Source organism: Ochotona curzoniae, unplaced genomic scaffold (assembly GCF_017591425.1).
Source record: "Ochotona curzoniae isolate NIBS_2020 unplaced genomic scaffold, NIBS_Ocur_1.0 scaffold_4763, whole genome shotgun sequence".
NCBI classification, from domain to species: domain Eukaryota; kingdom Metazoa; phylum Chordata; class Mammalia; order Lagomorpha; family Ochotonidae; genus Ochotona; species Ochotona curzoniae.
The window spans coordinates 288,064-304,327 of record NW_024467123.1 but is presented as its reverse complement, the minus strand read 5'-3'; the positions used below and the strand labels follow the sequence as shown (position 1 = coordinate 304,327).

Below are 16,264 nucleotides of genomic sequence, written 5' to 3'. Positions count from 1 at the left end.
TAAGCAAACATGATTTTTTTCACAATCTGCATGTTCAATGAATTTTTGCAAGACCCCTGTTAGCTAATCATATTGTTTTTTCTAAGATTTATTTAATCACACACTCATGATTACATCATGTTCAGTTTAAAAGAGGCAATGTAGGTAAGCAGGTAAATGTATGAGAACATAGCAAAAAAACCTACTCAACAAATATATTCTATTTCTTTGATCTCTCTACGTCTGCAATACATCGATTGTTTGGTGTACTAAAGCCTTGCCCAGCCTTTCAGTTAATAACCTTTTCCCCCTAGTAGGCAACTTATCATGAAAGTGGGGAAGAATAATTATTTACAAGACACTGCTAGGCATTCTTCCCTGAAGAAAACTTTCTACGCCAAAGTGAACAGAAAAATATTTTAATGATATTTTAGTAGCACAAAATAATTAATGAAACTGAGACAGCTAGAGGAAAACGAGAGAACCCCCAGAACATAAATGACCCTGGAAGCCGAGGCTGGGCCTGTGTCCCACCAGCAGTCTTCATTCCTGCTCTCAGAGGCACAGCCTGGTCGTCCGCCCAACAGGGGCCTCTCGGCAGCTCCTGTCGCCGACTTGGTACTCACAAGCGCTAAGGTCCTCGACACTGTCCCTCTGCGTTCCTGACTCAGCTGCTCCCAGTGCCCTTGAGGCTGGACTTCTGGTTTTTCTTTTCCTTCTGGCCCTGCATCCGGAACAGCTTCTTCCTGAGGTCCTTCTGTCGTTTCAGCTTCTCCTCCTCCTCCTTCTGCTTTGCTCGGACGTGCTCTTTGTTGTGCTGGTGCCGCAGCTCCTTGGCCTTCCTCATCTTCTGACTGTGCACCGTGCTCAGCGCATCCAGCAGAGCGAGGACCTGGCAAGGACAAAGCCGATTCCCACAGTTACAGCATCTTTCCCTTCTACCTTTCAGGGTTAAGCTTAAACGCCTCCAGGGATGGTATCAACGCTGGACTCGCGCCACAATTCAAGTTTATACTATTTTGGTCAAGTCCATCCTGAACTAGGAATAATGATTTGCATGGTGATGTACCTCCACCACTCAAGTGCCTGTGTTAATCCTCTGTGGATGCTATGTGCAACCAGCTAACAGGGATGCACCTGCTGTACGCCTATTGCTTCTCATCCGAACACAAAGGCACAGTATGACTCACAAAAGGGAAACAAAACAGACTCTGGTCCTGTCCTTTCCAGATGAAATGTTGAGAATGTGGCAGGAATGCCACGTGTGCTTCTGAAAGCGCTACTTTTCACATCAAAACGCAACATGCAGCGAGACGCCCACCGACATACCTTCCTCTCATGAGGCTCCCTGATGACAGCTGGTCTCACTCTGTCCTTCGGCACCTTGCCTGCCTTTGCCTGCGTCTTGGGCTTGTTCTTAAACGGCAGGGCCTTCTGCAAGGCTTTGGGAATATGCAGTGAATTGAAATGTTTCCTTTGCCTCAGAATTGGCTGGAAAGGAAAATAAAACAGTCATATGTAAATTATGACTTCTGCGTATTAAAATGTTTACATAAAGTCTTAACAGACTGACACGCCCACAGGATCAGTAACACTGTTAACTATCAGGAATCTGGATGCAATTAGCTACCAAACATGTGCTGTCTCAGTGGACACCCATAATTCTAGGAAACACAGAACAGATAGCATTTACAGCTCTAACAGCAATGTACCCCCTCTATAATGTCAAGTGATGAGGTCTCAACATAGCACACCCAAAGTTCATTCCTTTTTTTTTTTTTTAACTTGAAAGGCAAAGTGGCAGAGAGAGAAAAGACAAAGATCTTCCATCGGATGGTTTAGTCCCCAAGTAACTGCATGGGCTGCAGTTAGGCCAATGCCAATCTGAAGCCAGGAGCCAGGAGCTTCCTCTGGGTCTCCTAAACAGGTGCAGGGTCCTAAGGACTTGAGGCATCCTCTGCTGCTTTCCCAGGCTACAAGCAGGGACTCAGATCAGAAGAGAAGTCAGGACTTGACCAGTGTCCACATGGGGAGATTAGCCTAATACGGCATTGCATGGGTACCTCCAAAGTTGGTTTTTTTTTTTCTTTCTTTCTTTATATTATTGGAAAGTCAGAGCTACAGAAAGGAGAAAAGGAGAAGAGACAAAGATCCTCTGTCCATTGACTCACTTCCCACGTGGCCACAATGGCCGGAGCTGAGCCAATCTGAAGCCAGGAGCCTCTTCTGGGTCTCCCACGCAGGTGCAGGGTCCCAAGGCCATGAGTGGTCCTTGACTGCCTCCCCAGGCCACGGGCAGGGAGCCGGATGGGAAGCAGCGCCACTGGGACAGGAACCTGTATCCATATGGGATCCCAGCGCATGCAAGGAGGCAAGGACTCCAGCCACTAGGTTAGTGCGCCGGGCCCTGAAGATTTCCTCCTGGAGAAAGGCACCTTGAAGGTCACGGAGATCCTGCTCTTGCTCGGCTAGAGGCTCACCACCCCAATGCCGAGGTTCCCAGCCTTCCCGTTGACCCTGCTTCTCTCTGGGAGAAACTGCTCAAGGTTGGCAGCGACCATGATGCCATCCTCCACTGGGTGGGTGCAGTCCAGGGTGAACTTCAGAACCTGCTTCTTTTATTTTTTTGCGCCCCTTCGATACAGGCTTTTTTCCCTGGCCCACGCCGCTGGAACCCCGCGGTCACAGGCCTCAGGTCGCAGCCTCCTCTGCACACGGCATGTGGGCCAGCTAGCCACCCCCAGCATGGCCTTGAGAAGGCGCGAGTTCCCGGTGAGCCCCTGCACCGTCCCCAGGAGCCCAGGCCGAGCATGGAGCCGCAGATCCAAAGTTCTTACGATGAGAAAATTCAGGCTTTGTCTTTGGGGCACTGAAGTAGTTTTGCGCCAGCATAGCGGGAGCAAGCAGCTTCTCCCTGGGACTATTACTCAGTCTGGATTTACAGACATGGCGATTCCTCCAATGAGCAGCCAAAGCATCCCCATCTGGGTTCCAGTAAGAAGCTTAACTTCGGGGCCGGTGGCCTAGCTGCTAAAGTCCTCGCCTTGAACACGCCAGGATCCCACATGGGTGCCGGTTCTGATCCCGGCAGCTCCATTTCCCATCCAGCTCCCTGCTTGTGGCCTGGGAAGGCAGTCGAGGACGGCCCAAGGCTTTGGGACCCTGCACCCATGTGGGATACCCAGAAGTAGTTCCTGGATCCTGGCTTCAGATCGGCATAGCATTGGCCGTTGCAGTCACTTGGGGAGTGAATCATCGGACGGAAGATCTTCCTCTCTGTCTCTCCTCCTCTCTGTATATCTGATTTTCCAATAAATAAATAAATCTTTTTTTTTTTTTTTTCTAAAAAAAAGAAGCTTAACTTCACTGTTTCTGGCAGAAAACTGCTAACAGAGATTTAAACAACAGGTGAAGCCAAAACTCTCCATAATGAATCTTTAAGACAATGTTAAATTCAAGGTAATGCTTAAATTCACATGATCAAAAATCTTAAATACCTCAGAAATATTGCTATTAAGTTGAAAAAAAAAAAAACTGTCCTTGGCCTTTACTAAATGTCAATATCTACTAAATAAAGAACATTTGTTATATTTTGAAAAGTATTTTTAAAAATAGCATCCACAACAATAATCGACAGTCTCTGTTTAGAAGCAAACTGCTTGAAAAGAATTTGGAGAAATCTTCACCTCAAAAAAAGTCTAAGCACCACATCCTTATGTTTACTTTAATAAAAATCCATGTAATAGGATCTAAAACTATTATTAATCATGTTTAGAAAAAGCATGCCTGGGAGACATCAGTTTCAGTAGAGTGGCAAAACTGATATCCTGAATTATTCTCTTATTACAGAGCAGCCAAATATCCTAAATTAAATCTTCTCAAACGCATCACTAGATTATGACAAAAAATAATGAAAGTTCTGAGACCGAAATCTACATAAAAATGGGACTCTAAGATAGGTACTGCAAACCTAAAATTGAAGAAAAATAAATAAGCCAATAAATGTATGAGGTAGTTGCTGGCAATGAGAACTGAGCAGCCGCGGAGTCTGCACCTCATCCTGTACCTCCTCCTGGCTGGCATACCCTCACACTGCAGGTACCCACGCAAGAAACGGACAAAAGAGGCACGGAGGTAGGAAGAAATGAACCAAATACATGATTAGGTCCTTACCTATCAACAATCACCTGGATTATACCATGGACTAAACTCCATTTCAAAGAGATAGTGGTTCAACGTGCACAGCAACAACAATCAACTATGCTTGCCCACAACAGACCCAGTGTAGCTTCAATGATAAGCAGGCTAAAAGTGAAGTGATGGAAGCAGATAATTCTATACAAGCAGTAACCAGAACAGACTTGAAGTCAAACACTGTTATAATTGGGCCCCAGCGCAATAGCCTTAGTGGCTAAAGCCTCGCCTTGCGTCCGGTGGGATTCTATATGGTTGTGCCTTGGTTGCTCCACTTCCCATCCAGCTCCCTGCCCGTGGCCTGGGAAAGCAGTCAAGGACGGCCCAAAGCCTTGGGATCCTGCACCCACGTGGGAGACCTGGAAGAGGCTCCTGGCTTCAGATTGGCGCAGTTCTGGCCATTGTGGCCACATGGGGAGTGAATCAGAAGACAAAGAGCTTTCTCTCTCTCTCCTTCCCTGTGTATATCTGACTTTCCAATAAAAATAAATAAATGAACTAAAAAAAAAAACCCTATTATAAATAGACAATAGACAGCAGATAATTTATGACTAAGGGCTCTTTTATTAGTGGTTGGTGATTATCATTAGCTTTACAATCCTAGGGCTACTGTTAGGATTGTTTAAGTTTTACTATTTTCCTAAGCAACCAATGGACTCAGAAAGAACTAAAACAAAATAAGCTTAAAAGTATCTTGAGATAAATCAGAGTATAAACAAAATATGAAAATCTTTGGGATGCAGTAAAAGCAGTTCCAAGAGGGAACTTTTAGTAAAATATACCTGTACTTCTGTACTTGGAACTTTTATTAAATGGGTGTTAGCTGCTCTTGTGGGGGAAAAAAGAGTCGTTACATGAGCCAGTAGACACGCTCATTTGCTTTACTACAGTAACAGCTGGATCACCCAATGTCTCATAACAGACACTGTAAAATTCAAAATATGCAATAAAATTTATTTTAAAAAATCTCATTTCCAATCCAGAGAAAACCATTATATCATTATTCTTTTCTAAAACAATCCACGAATATACAACTGTTACATTTAACAACAGAAAATTCATGAGACATTCTGCATCCACCTGACTCCCTATGTGGAGGGTACACACTGTGAGCATGAACACCCAGGGACTAAACACAACACAACACAACACAACACAACACCACACACACACACACACACACTGTGAGCACTGATACCCAGGAACTAAACACAACACAACACCACACACACACACACACACTGTGAGCACTGACACCCAGGGACTAAACACAACACAACACAACACCACACACACACACACACACACACACACACACACTGTGAGCACTGACACCCAGGGACTAAACACAACACAACACAACACCACACACACACACTGTGAGCATGAACACCCAGGGACTAAACATAACACAACACACCACCACACACACACTGTGAGCACTGACACCCAGGGACTGAATACAGCACCACACCACACCACACCCACACCACACCACACCACACCACACCCACATACACACAGTGCGAGCACTGACACCCAGTACCTTATACAGCGAGTCTTTGCTTGGCTTCAGCTTGATGCCATGTGCCAGCCTCAGCTGGCCTGTGGTCCGCATTCCTGACCATGTGTCTTTCTCCCCCAGTGGTTTTAACAAAGATGTTACAGGGTTATAGAAGGCTGGGATGGAGACAGGATACCAAGTGCGCATGAAGACAATATCTGGAAAGAAAGGAATTTTTACTTTACCGCTTTCAAAAGATGCCAGTTCATCTTGCCAACAAAACAAAAACAAACCTATCACCTCACCTTCTCTGCCTGGATGTGAAGCATTTGAGAGGGACTTACTGACTAAACTATTCCTTTTATTTTGTTTAAGGATGATTTATTTCAAAGGCAGAATGACCCAGAGAGAGAAAGAGACGGACTGATTCATCTCGGGTCCGCTGGTTCATTCCCTAAAGGCCCACGACAGAGGCAGGGCAAGGCCGAGCTAAAGTTGGGAAGCAAGAACTCCAACAGGGATGGGGTGCCAGGGCTTGCCATCACCCACTGCCTTCCCAGGCAGCAAGCTTGCACCGGCAGCAGAGCTGCAGGGACCCCAACCACCACTCTCATATGGGATGCCAGCACAACACAAGTGGCAGCTTACCCTGTCGCATCATAATGCCCCTATACTATCCTATGCTTCAAAAGCTTCTTATGGCCCGTGAACCAAAGGCCTGCAGACAGGGTGTGAAGTGCTCCAAACACGGAGTGCTGGAGTATACTTGGGCTTGCGCAAGACCTAAGCTGCACCCTCCAGTCAGCACCGGCTGGAAAGCAGTGGCCTCACTGGGAACAGCCCCAGATATTTACCGCTCATCAGCAACTTATCCTCAAAGCTGGCTCGGAAAGCTCCCTCGGGGGCTCGCAGCGCTTTCTTGATCTGCCCCCTTATCCCACTGACAGTTCGAATCACAGCACCTTCAAACTTAGCAACTTCCAAAGCAGAATTAAACATTCCCTGTGGGCATATGGAAACAAAAATACAGACATACAAAGTCATTTCCTCGACCTGTTAGTTCATACGTATGCCCTGGGTTAAAAAAACAAAAACAACTTATTACAAGGGTGCTAAAATATTGTGCCTTCTAAAAGTGGAATTACCGCGTCAGAAACAATACAGCTCTCTTTTCTTTTGTCTCAGTCATGGTAACCAAGATTCTGCTGCGGGACTGCTGGCATGCCATCAACAGGAACCCAGTACAAGAGAAGATCAAAGGGGAATTCCCCAGAACCCTTCCACAGTCTGAACTGGCTCCATGCAGGCGAGGTGTACTCCCCTTAAAACACAAAAAGATGGGGTGGGCATTTGGTGCACACGTTCCATGTGTGAGTCTGGCTCCGTTCTCCACTCCTCATGTTCCAGCCTGTTTTCCCACTAAACTGAGCACTCAGGCAGGCAGTGGATGCAGCCTCTAGTAATTGGGGTGTGTCTACCACCCAGAGGGAAGGATGACCGTGTTCCAGGATCCAAGCTTCAGCCTGTCCTAGCTCTCCTGACTGAGGTCACTGGAGGAGTGAGCCAGCACATAAAAGATCTCTGTGCCTCTCCTTTTCAAATAAAACGAAACAAAGTTTTTTAAAGAAACAGATCTGAACAAATGGTGACATCATCACAAGAACATGTTACGAGTTATTTCAGATAATTTATTTCGATTCATTTATTCTTCTAAAAAAAAGAATCCGGGAAGCAAGGAGGCAGGGTTCCCTTTTGCTGGTTCACTCCTCACATGCGTGCAATGGTTGCACAAGTCAGGAACGTAACCCAGATCTCCCGTTGCGCCCGGCAAAGCCCATGACAGCAGGAAGCTGGGCTCCGCAGGCACATGTGGGAAGGGAGCCCAGGTCCTCCAATACGGGAGGTGGGCTGCCTGCTCACTAAGCCAAAAGCCCACCCCAAATCTGTTGAATGGAAATACTGCTGCTACTGCTAAAACTTTCTGCAAAAACAGTTCATACATTTCTCTGGGCTTTTGTCAAGTTTTTTTTGGTGAATTGTTTTGTCTATGTTTTACTGAACTGTGGTAAATTTATTATTTTCTCCTTTTTTGTTGCACAAATCAAAAAGCTATAAAAATTAATCTGGCTAAAATTTACATTTTCATTTAGTCCCATGACAGTCCTACACAAAGGCAATAAATAATCGCCTCAATTATTAACTGTTTTTGTTTTAGATTTCTGAGCATATTTAAGTAACACAAAGTCCAATATAAAGATAGAAGTTAAAAACGACTGAGGGCCCAGCGGCATGGCCTAGCAGCTGAAGTCCTCGCCTTGAACATGCCAGGATCCCATATGGGCGCCGGTTCTGATCCCAGCAGCTCCACTTCCCATCCAGCTCCCTGCCTCTGGCCTGGGAAAGCAGTCGAGGACGGCCCAAAGCCTGGGGACCCTGCACCCGTGTGGGAGACCTGGAGGAAGTTCCTGGCTCCTGGCTTCAGAGTGGCATTGCACCGGCTGTTGCTCTCACTTGGGGAGTGAATCACTGGATGGAAGATCTTTTCTGTCTCTCCTCCTCTCTGTATATCTGACTTTCCAATAAATAAATAAATCTTAAAAAAAAAAAGAAAGACTGAAAATTACATTTGTAAGACTTCAATTACTTTCCTAAAGTCCTGAGAAATGAGGTTTAGAAGTACAGGCTTAGGGCCCAGTCTAGTGGCTAAATTCATGCTTTGCATCCACCAGGATCCCATGCCCGTGTCCTGGTTGCTCCACTTCCCTTCCAACTCCCTGCTTGTAGTCTGGGAAAGCAGCAGAGGATGGCCAAAGGCCTTGGGACTCTGCACTCACATGGGAGTCCTGGAAGAAGCTGCTGGCTTCTGGTTTTGCACCAGCTCAGCTCTAGCCGCTGCAGCCACTTGGGGAATGCAACAGTGCAGGTAAGATCTTTCTCTCCATCTCTTTCTCTCTGTACATCTACCTTTCCAATAAAAATAAATCTTAAAAAAAAAAAAAATACAGGTATAGTATCTCCAGTCTTAAACACTAATTTCATGTGACTGATCATCCACAAGTTAGTGCACTAAAATACGGTATAAAACGTGCTGCACGCTATGAGTAAAAGGTGTTCATGAGCCATAAAAATGGATTTCATGCTCAGACTTGCAGACCCTCCCCAAGATAATCTATTATGTCTCTTCAAACCCAAACAGCCTAAAATTTGAAATACCAAACACTCTGATTCCAAACACTTTTCTTTGGTCTTTTTTTTTTTTTAATTTTTTTTTCTTTTTTTTTCTTTTTAAAGATTTATTTATTTTTATTAGAAAGGCAGATATACAGAGAGGAGAGACACAAAGGAAGATCTTAGATCTTCCATCCGATGCCTCACTCCCCAAGTGGCCACAATGGCCAATGCTATGCCGATCCACGGCTAGGAGCCAGGAACTTCCTCCAGGTCTCCCACGTGGGTGCAGGGTCCCAAGGCTTTGGGCCGTCCTCGACTGCTTTCCCAGGCCAGAAGCAGGCAGCTGGATGGGAAGTGGAGCTGCCAGGATTAGAACCGGCGCCCATATGGGATCCTGGCGTGTTCAAGGCGAGGACTTTAGCTGCTAGGCCATGACGCTGGGCCCCTAATTTATCTTTTTACTTATTTTTATTATTTGAAAGAAAAAGAGAGCAAGTCTTTCTTGTTCTTGATTTTCCAACACTGATTCATTCCCCATGGGCCTTACACCAAATCAGGGACGCTGGCACTCAAGTCTGCGTCTCCCACACGGATGCAGGGATCCAAGAACCTACGTCCCAGGGTGAGCACGAACAGGGAGCCAGGACTTGAACCCAGGCACTCAGTACGGACGCAGGAGTTCCCAAGCAGCAGTTTATCACAGGACCACGAGGCCTCCGCATTCAGCAGCTGAATCAGTGATACCTATCCTGTACGCTGTTCCTCCTTTAACAATGTATGCGTTTATAAATATATGAATCCATGGATATACAGACCTTAATAAACGAAGTATTTTTGAAAATTTTATATGGGAAACCAGTTAGCTTCAATTTCTTCACAATTTTTATGGATTTATCCAGGTCTAGGACAACACCTGTTGCAGCAATTCGAAAATCAGGCTACAAAGAAATACCCAAATTTAGAGTAGAGAAATGATACAACCAAGACAAAAACGACAACATCTCCGAACTACAACCTCACTGACCTACCCTTATCTGGAAGCATGCGGACATGCAAAATGTGTCTGAGCAAACACCAGCCACTGATGGCGACCTGAGTACTTCCCTGAGGATCATTTCAACAGCATTGTATAATAATGATCTACTTGGAATGAAAAGAAATCTGAAAATTAGATCGTAATATCTAGGAGATTAGATTTGAGACCTCCGGGGAGGATCCACCTGCTGTTATTCCGCCTCTTTTAGTTGCATGAGGCTTGCTGACTGGGCAGACTGTGGACAGACTTTGCTTGGCCAGCCTTATAGGGTGTAGTGTGTCCTGTCTAATTGGTGTGTAATGAACCTTCACAGCACAGTGTGAACACCGCTTAAATAATCCCAATGCTTAAGACAAAAATAGAATATGGCATTGTCAGTGCCGTAATCCTTGTACCGTGTTCTTCTCCACTCTCACATCCCACTTGGATGTGAGAAAATCAAAAGCAAACACAAACCTACTGCATACCAATGCGTTCAAAACAAGTATTTCCAACTTGGTCTTATATATTCATACCCCAACTCCGTTTTTTAAGCACAACCGGAAAGCATTCAGATATTTACCATGACGCCACTGACGGACTGTATTGCCAAGAACCCTGTTCCCTGTGGAGTGATAGGACCTTAAAGCAAAAAACGGGACAAAAATACAGTGAGCAGCAAGTCTCGGATTCCATGCCACAGACACATTCCAACCCCTTCCTCCTAAAAAAGGGCAAAATCGCATGAATCTCGATGTTGACAAACGGAAAAGAGCAAGCCTACAGTGCAAACATCTCAATGACCCGAATCACCCTCACCCCAAAAGGTTGCTCCGCAGTGCATGTGCTGTGGGGTGTACTTCAGAAGCCTCTGTCTCCCGTTGTGGTCTTCGATATAATAGAGAGGGATGGTCTGAAATCTCCTCCACCCCACAGAGAAGATGATCGGATCTCGGGATTTGAGGATCTTCTTGTACCAACGGTGTTTCTTGAGGCGCATCTGAGGGGAAGAAGTTCCACAAGGTCTGTGACCCGTGCATCCCAAGGGCGCCCCTGGCTGAGCCCGCTGCCCAGAGCACCTACCTGCACGTACCCGACGTTGCCCTCGCTGTTGCCCAAACCACCCAGGATCATTGGGTAATGAGGGTCAAAGTTGAGCACAAATTCACAGGGAACGTTTTCAAGTTCAATACGGACATACATCCCGGGGCGAAAACCTTCATACTGGACTCTGGCTTCGTCATCTTGATCTTCAAATTCCGCCCGGTTAAGCTACATAGGAGACAAAAAAAAAAAAAAACCCAACAGAGTCCCAAAGCACTGCTAACTTTCTAAACATAAAATCAGCACAGCGATTTCTAAGTAAACCATGGGAAGAATTCAGGCTTTATCCAATAGAAAGGCTTACTGATTCTCTGGCCTTCTTTCTCATGGTTTCCCCCTTCCTTCACACACTGTGTGGGCACCCTCACCCTCGCTGGCAGCAGGACAAAGGCCTTGAGCGGGCAGACCTCATCAACCACAACGTCACAGGTGCCAGGATTCCAGGTGCAGGTTCCTGGCGTCCGGGGGTTCTGTGGACATTCCACTCTTGCCATCGACAGGTATACGTCTGTGTCTCCCTCAGAGCGAGATCACCACCACACACAGTCTGAGAAAGCTTTCTCCCTGCCCCACATACAGAAGGCCAGACTGCCCACTTCCAGCCTTCCCTTGGCAATTCCAGACTCCCCTAATCTCCACATCTGAGCTGAAATCAGATACTCTCTACATGAACAGAAAACCTCTCCTGGAGAACACAAATCCACACAGGCCACAAATGACCCGCCCCGTCAGATCAGGCACTGGTACAGGGACTGCAAATGAACACACTGTCTCCAATCGCTGCTCTCAGAACCACGCTCTGGTACAAACGAGGGGACTAATCACCGCCCTGGTGAACTGACTCGTCCAACAGCTCGAGCTAGAGGGCCAGGCTAGGACAGGCCGTGACAGGCTGACACGGCGGGCTCCCTCACCTGAGCTTGCTTTTGCATCTCTCCCTTAAGATCATCAAAATACGTGCTTTCTCCTTCATCATACTCGGCATCAAACATCTCCTTCAATTTTCTCTTCTTATCCAAATGCTTTTTCTTGGCATTTTCCTCTTCACTGGGGTCAGTTTCTTCCTTTTCTTCTGCTGCATCTTCAATCTTATTAAAGACAAAATGTTAAAGAAGTTTATCGGGATCTTTTCTTCAAATAGGAGAGTAAATTTTAAAAAAGGTTTGCTTGTTTTTTGTTTTTTTGTTTTTTTAATTTAAGCTGCAAAAACCACAGTATTGCTACAGAGACAGCTACTACCATAAACTGACATTCATCAATTTGGCTGCAAATCAAAACATCAGTAAAAGTAGAAGCAGCTATTCCTAAGCCAGATGTTCCCAGATACTGTCTTGCAAATGGGGAGAAAAGGAAATTTTCTTTCCCAAGTGATACTTAAATTTAAGAGAGTAACAGCAAAAATAAAAGTGCTCAGAAGGATTCAGGAGGTGAAACCTCTCTGAATAAAAAATCATAAGGAATTCGGTTAGAGCCAAGATTAGCTTTAGGGTTAGTGTTAGGCTTTGGATTAAAATGAAAATAAGGGGACCTGGCACGGTAGCCTAGAGGCTAAAGTCCACGCCTTGAACGTGCTGGGATCCCACTGGTTCTAATCCCGGCAGCCCCACTTCCCATCCAGCTCCCTGCTTGTGGCCTGGGAAAGCATTAGAAGATGGCCCAAAGCCTTGGGACCTACACCTGTGTGGGAGACCCAGAAGAGGTTCCTGGCTTCAAATCAGCTCAGCGCTGGCCGCTGCAACCACTTGAGGAGTGAATCACCGGACAGAAGATTTTCCTCTCTGTCTCTCCTCCTCTCTGTATATCCGACTTAGAATTAGGTTTATGTCTAGGTCCTTTGTTAAAACTGTGGTTATGATTAGAATTAGGGCTCTGGTTAGTCAGGCTTAAGAACAAGTGTGGGGTCAGATGAGAACGTTAGAGCTACAGCTAGGGTTAGGGGGAAGGCAAAGTTAAGGATTTGGGTTAGGGCTAGGTTTAGTAGGCTCAGGATTATTGTTAGTACAAGGTGAAGGTTGATAACAGCCAGGATAGGTTGAGAACTTAGGCACAGAGCTAGAATGAGGGATAGGACAAAGACTAAAGCTAGGGTTAGGATTACAGCTACGCTTAGAGCTGGTTTCATGGTTATTTTTATGGCTAGAGTTATACAACAAGTAAACAACTTATTCTGTTCCCATCCCCATATTTTAGGAAATCTAACCACCTGGGCAATAATTTACACAGACCCGTGTTTCTCAAACCCAGTTTCTCGGAACAAGCCAAGCACAGGTCAAACTGAGAGTGTCCAGGGCAAAGTCGTACCTGAGTATCTGGGTCTGGTTCTCCTTTGTGCACATCTCCCGTTTCCAGGTCTTCAAAGTCGCCATAGAGCTCTTCTGAGAAAATAAAGAGCATCACAATGGCGCCACCATGAATAGGACCTGCACGTGACATGAGCATCCCCAAAGGCCGGGTGTGCTTTGCACTCTGAGCTTTTTTCCTACTGTGTTTGTTACTGCACACAGCCAAGATCCTACACCCACAACATATGCTCAGCCCCCTCCTCCCCGCAATAAGGTTTACCATCGTCACCTATCTGGATACAGCAAATGAACCCCTGCCGGGTTGTGGGCCTTTTTTTTTAAAATTTGAAAGGCAGAGTTAGAGAGAAAGAAAAACAGAGAGAGAGAGAGACACAGAGAAAAAGACACAGAGAAAGAGAGCGAGAGAAACAGAGATATCCAACTGCTGGTTTACTCCCCAAAGAGCAGCAGGGGCTGGGGCTGGGTCAGGCCAAAGCAGGGAGCCACAACTGCATCCCCGTCTCTTACATGGGTCTCAGGGTCAAAGCACTTCAGTCATGTTCCCCTGCTTTTTCAGGTGCATTAGCAGCAAACCAGACAGAAGCAGGGTAGAAAGGGCTACACCTGGTGCTCATGAGGTGCTGGCACTGCAGATGATGACCTAAACCATTGTGCCACAATGCCAGCGCCTCCAGATTTAATTTTAAGTTTAATTTCATCAGGAGTGATTTTTCCAGTATAGGTAATAACCATTTCATTTGAGACACGCAGAGCAGGCATGGTCCTGCAGGTTAATCCCCAAAGCTAACATTTTAAAGGATAAAGAAGCTGCTCTGCCTAGATCCAGCTCCCTGGCAATGCAGCTGGCAAAGCAATGGGATTCGGCCTATGTGCTTGGGCACCATTGTCAGGGCCAGATGGAGTTCCAGCTCCTGGCTTCAGCTTAGTCCAGCTCTAGCTGTTGTGGACATGTAGGGAGTTAGCACTTGGGAAAAAATCTCTTTCTCTGTTACTCTGAATAAACTAAATCTTAAAAGAAGAAAAAAAAGTGTCATGACTTGTTAACAGTAAAGGTGCGAAGTCTCAGGAACAGGTTTAAGAAAACATAATCATGCAACACACCCAGGAGAACTTCACACAGCATAACGGAGAGAATTTAGAGTAAAGAGCAGAGCCCAAAACAGCGCTGACCTCACCCCCATCTGACCTCACCCCCACCGTTTGTGTTTTGGAACTCTGGGTTCAGTGACAGCTTCTGTTGTTACAAGAAAACAGACGACTACAGCAACACTTAGAAGGCTGTTACAACATTTTCCCATAAGACAAACTTAGGAAGCCCCAGCTGGAGGCAACAGTCAAGGTTGCCTCATATTTACACACGTGTACACGGCTGGGAAAAAAAAAAAAGCAGCTAATAACTGGCGGGCATTCTGGGTCTGGTTAAATGGCAAATTTGTGCTAACGATGCCAGTGTGCCAGTGTAATGGCCTATTCCATTCTGTTTTTGTTATTTATTTTTAAAGATCTGGGGGCAAGGGGGTGCAGAACACCTGCTGAGCAACTACTGTGCCACTCTGGACTCAAGCCAACTGGGGCCACTCCATCACCACTTGCTGTCACCAGGAGCACATGGGGACAGGATGTGCCCTGTTAGGTGCTGAGGGACTGGGGTTAAGTCAGAATGGAGGCCACCAAGGCTTGTTTGGCTTCCATTTTGGATCAGAAGGGGGAATCCACAGGACCTCCATGGATCAGGTTAAAGTACATGCATGCACAAGAGTGGGGTTTGGGTGGAATGGGCCAGGCTAGGCTGCAGCACTTGCCAGCACAAATGAGTCTTGTTTGGGGCAGGTTTGTAGGGGTTCTTTGGGGTCACCCTAACTAGGCTGCAAGCACCCCCCAGTGAATGACAAGGCTGATGGTGGGCCACGCCGGGCCATGCTGCAGGCCAAGTAGTGATTCTCAGGGGTCTTCCCTACTAGCCACAATACCTGCTGGAACAAGTAAGAGCTGGGTCTGGGAGCAGCCTGGCCCATGTTGCAGCATCCATAGGGGCTGATCTGGGTACAGCATTGTTTGGGGTTCTTGAGGGTTGCTGTGTGCAGCAGACAGCTGCCACAGGACCATCCATGTGCTTTGAAAGCTATCCTTGAGACAGACATGTACTCGCTTCTGTACTTGGAAGTTGTTGCTTACTGGTCACCAAGCACTGGCTGGCTCAATGAATATGGGACCTAGCTCTCAATGCTTGTGCCACATCAATTAAGACCGAGGAGGCGAGCCTTCCAGAGAAGACGGTTTCCCTCTGGCCACCCACTTTTGTAGCCTTTATCTTGCGTCCGTCTTGTTCCTGTTTTTTTTTTTGTTTTTTGTTTTTTGTTTTTTTAATTTATTCTTATTGGAAAGGCAGATTTCCAGGGAAGGAGACAAAAAGATCATTCATCCACTGAATCACTTCCCAGATGATGACAATGGCTGGAGATGAGCCGATCTGAAGCCAGGAGCTTCTTCTGAGTTTCCCATGTGGGTGCAGGGACCCAGGGTTTTGGGCCATCTTTTGCTGCTTTACCAAGTCACAAGTGGGGAGCTGGATGCAAAGCGGAGCAGTTAACACACGAACCGCAGCCTATATGGGCTGCACTTGCAAGGGGAGAGTTAACCAATTGAGCCACGATGCCGGGACCCTGTCTCATTTCTTACTTTCTCGATTGCACTTTGTCTTACTCTCCAACCCTGCTCATGCTGCTCTGGTCATGGTAGTCTGACCAGGCCACAGCACCTGCTGGTACATGCGACTGCCGGATGTAGGGACCAACTCAGTAAGGGCTCTTGGTGGGTAGCTCAATCAGTCCCCTCCAAAAAATGCCCAACCTCAGGGAACTCCACACAGAAATCAGATCTGGGCCTGGAGCACACAGTGTGGGATTGGGCTGCCCCAACTGCTGACTCTGTATAACGAAAGACAACATACTGGGATACACATGAAAGACAGGACAGCCAGTCGCTCTTATTCAA

At 46.4% G+C, this 16,264-nt stretch overlaps 1 protein-coding gene across 2 annotated transcripts in view; it reads right to left on the bottom strand.

The window, feature by feature from the left end:
- Positions 1 to 382: 382 nt before the first annotated feature.
- The window catches only part of BMS1 (BMS1 ribosome biogenesis factor), a 37,667-nt gene continuing 21,785 nt past the window's right edge, over positions 383 to 16,264 (bottom strand). Inside the window, exons 14-23 of one of the 2 annotated variants that reach the window (XM_040970336.1) lie at positions 13,269 to 13,342; positions 11,882 to 12,055; positions 10,947 to 11,135; positions 10,683 to 10,863; positions 10,447 to 10,505; positions 9,664 to 9,786; positions 6,532 to 6,679; positions 5,720 to 5,895; positions 1,309 to 1,470; positions 383 to 871 (exon numbers count right to left, since the gene is read on the bottom strand). In XM_040970336.1, coding sequence (XP_040826270.1) covers positions 647 to 871; positions 1,309 to 1,470; positions 5,720 to 5,895; positions 6,532 to 6,679; positions 9,664 to 9,786; positions 10,447 to 10,505; positions 10,683 to 10,863; positions 10,947 to 11,135; positions 11,882 to 12,055; positions 13,269 to 13,342 — 1,511 coding nt within the window. In that variant the 3' untranslated portion in view covers positions 383 to 646. The remainder of the gene's footprint in view (positions 872 to 1,308; positions 1,471 to 5,719; positions 5,896 to 6,531; positions 6,680 to 9,663; positions 9,787 to 10,446; positions 10,506 to 10,682; positions 10,864 to 10,946; positions 11,136 to 11,881; positions 12,056 to 13,268; positions 13,343 to 16,264) is intronic. The other variant, XM_040970337.1, reaches the window with a different exon arrangement.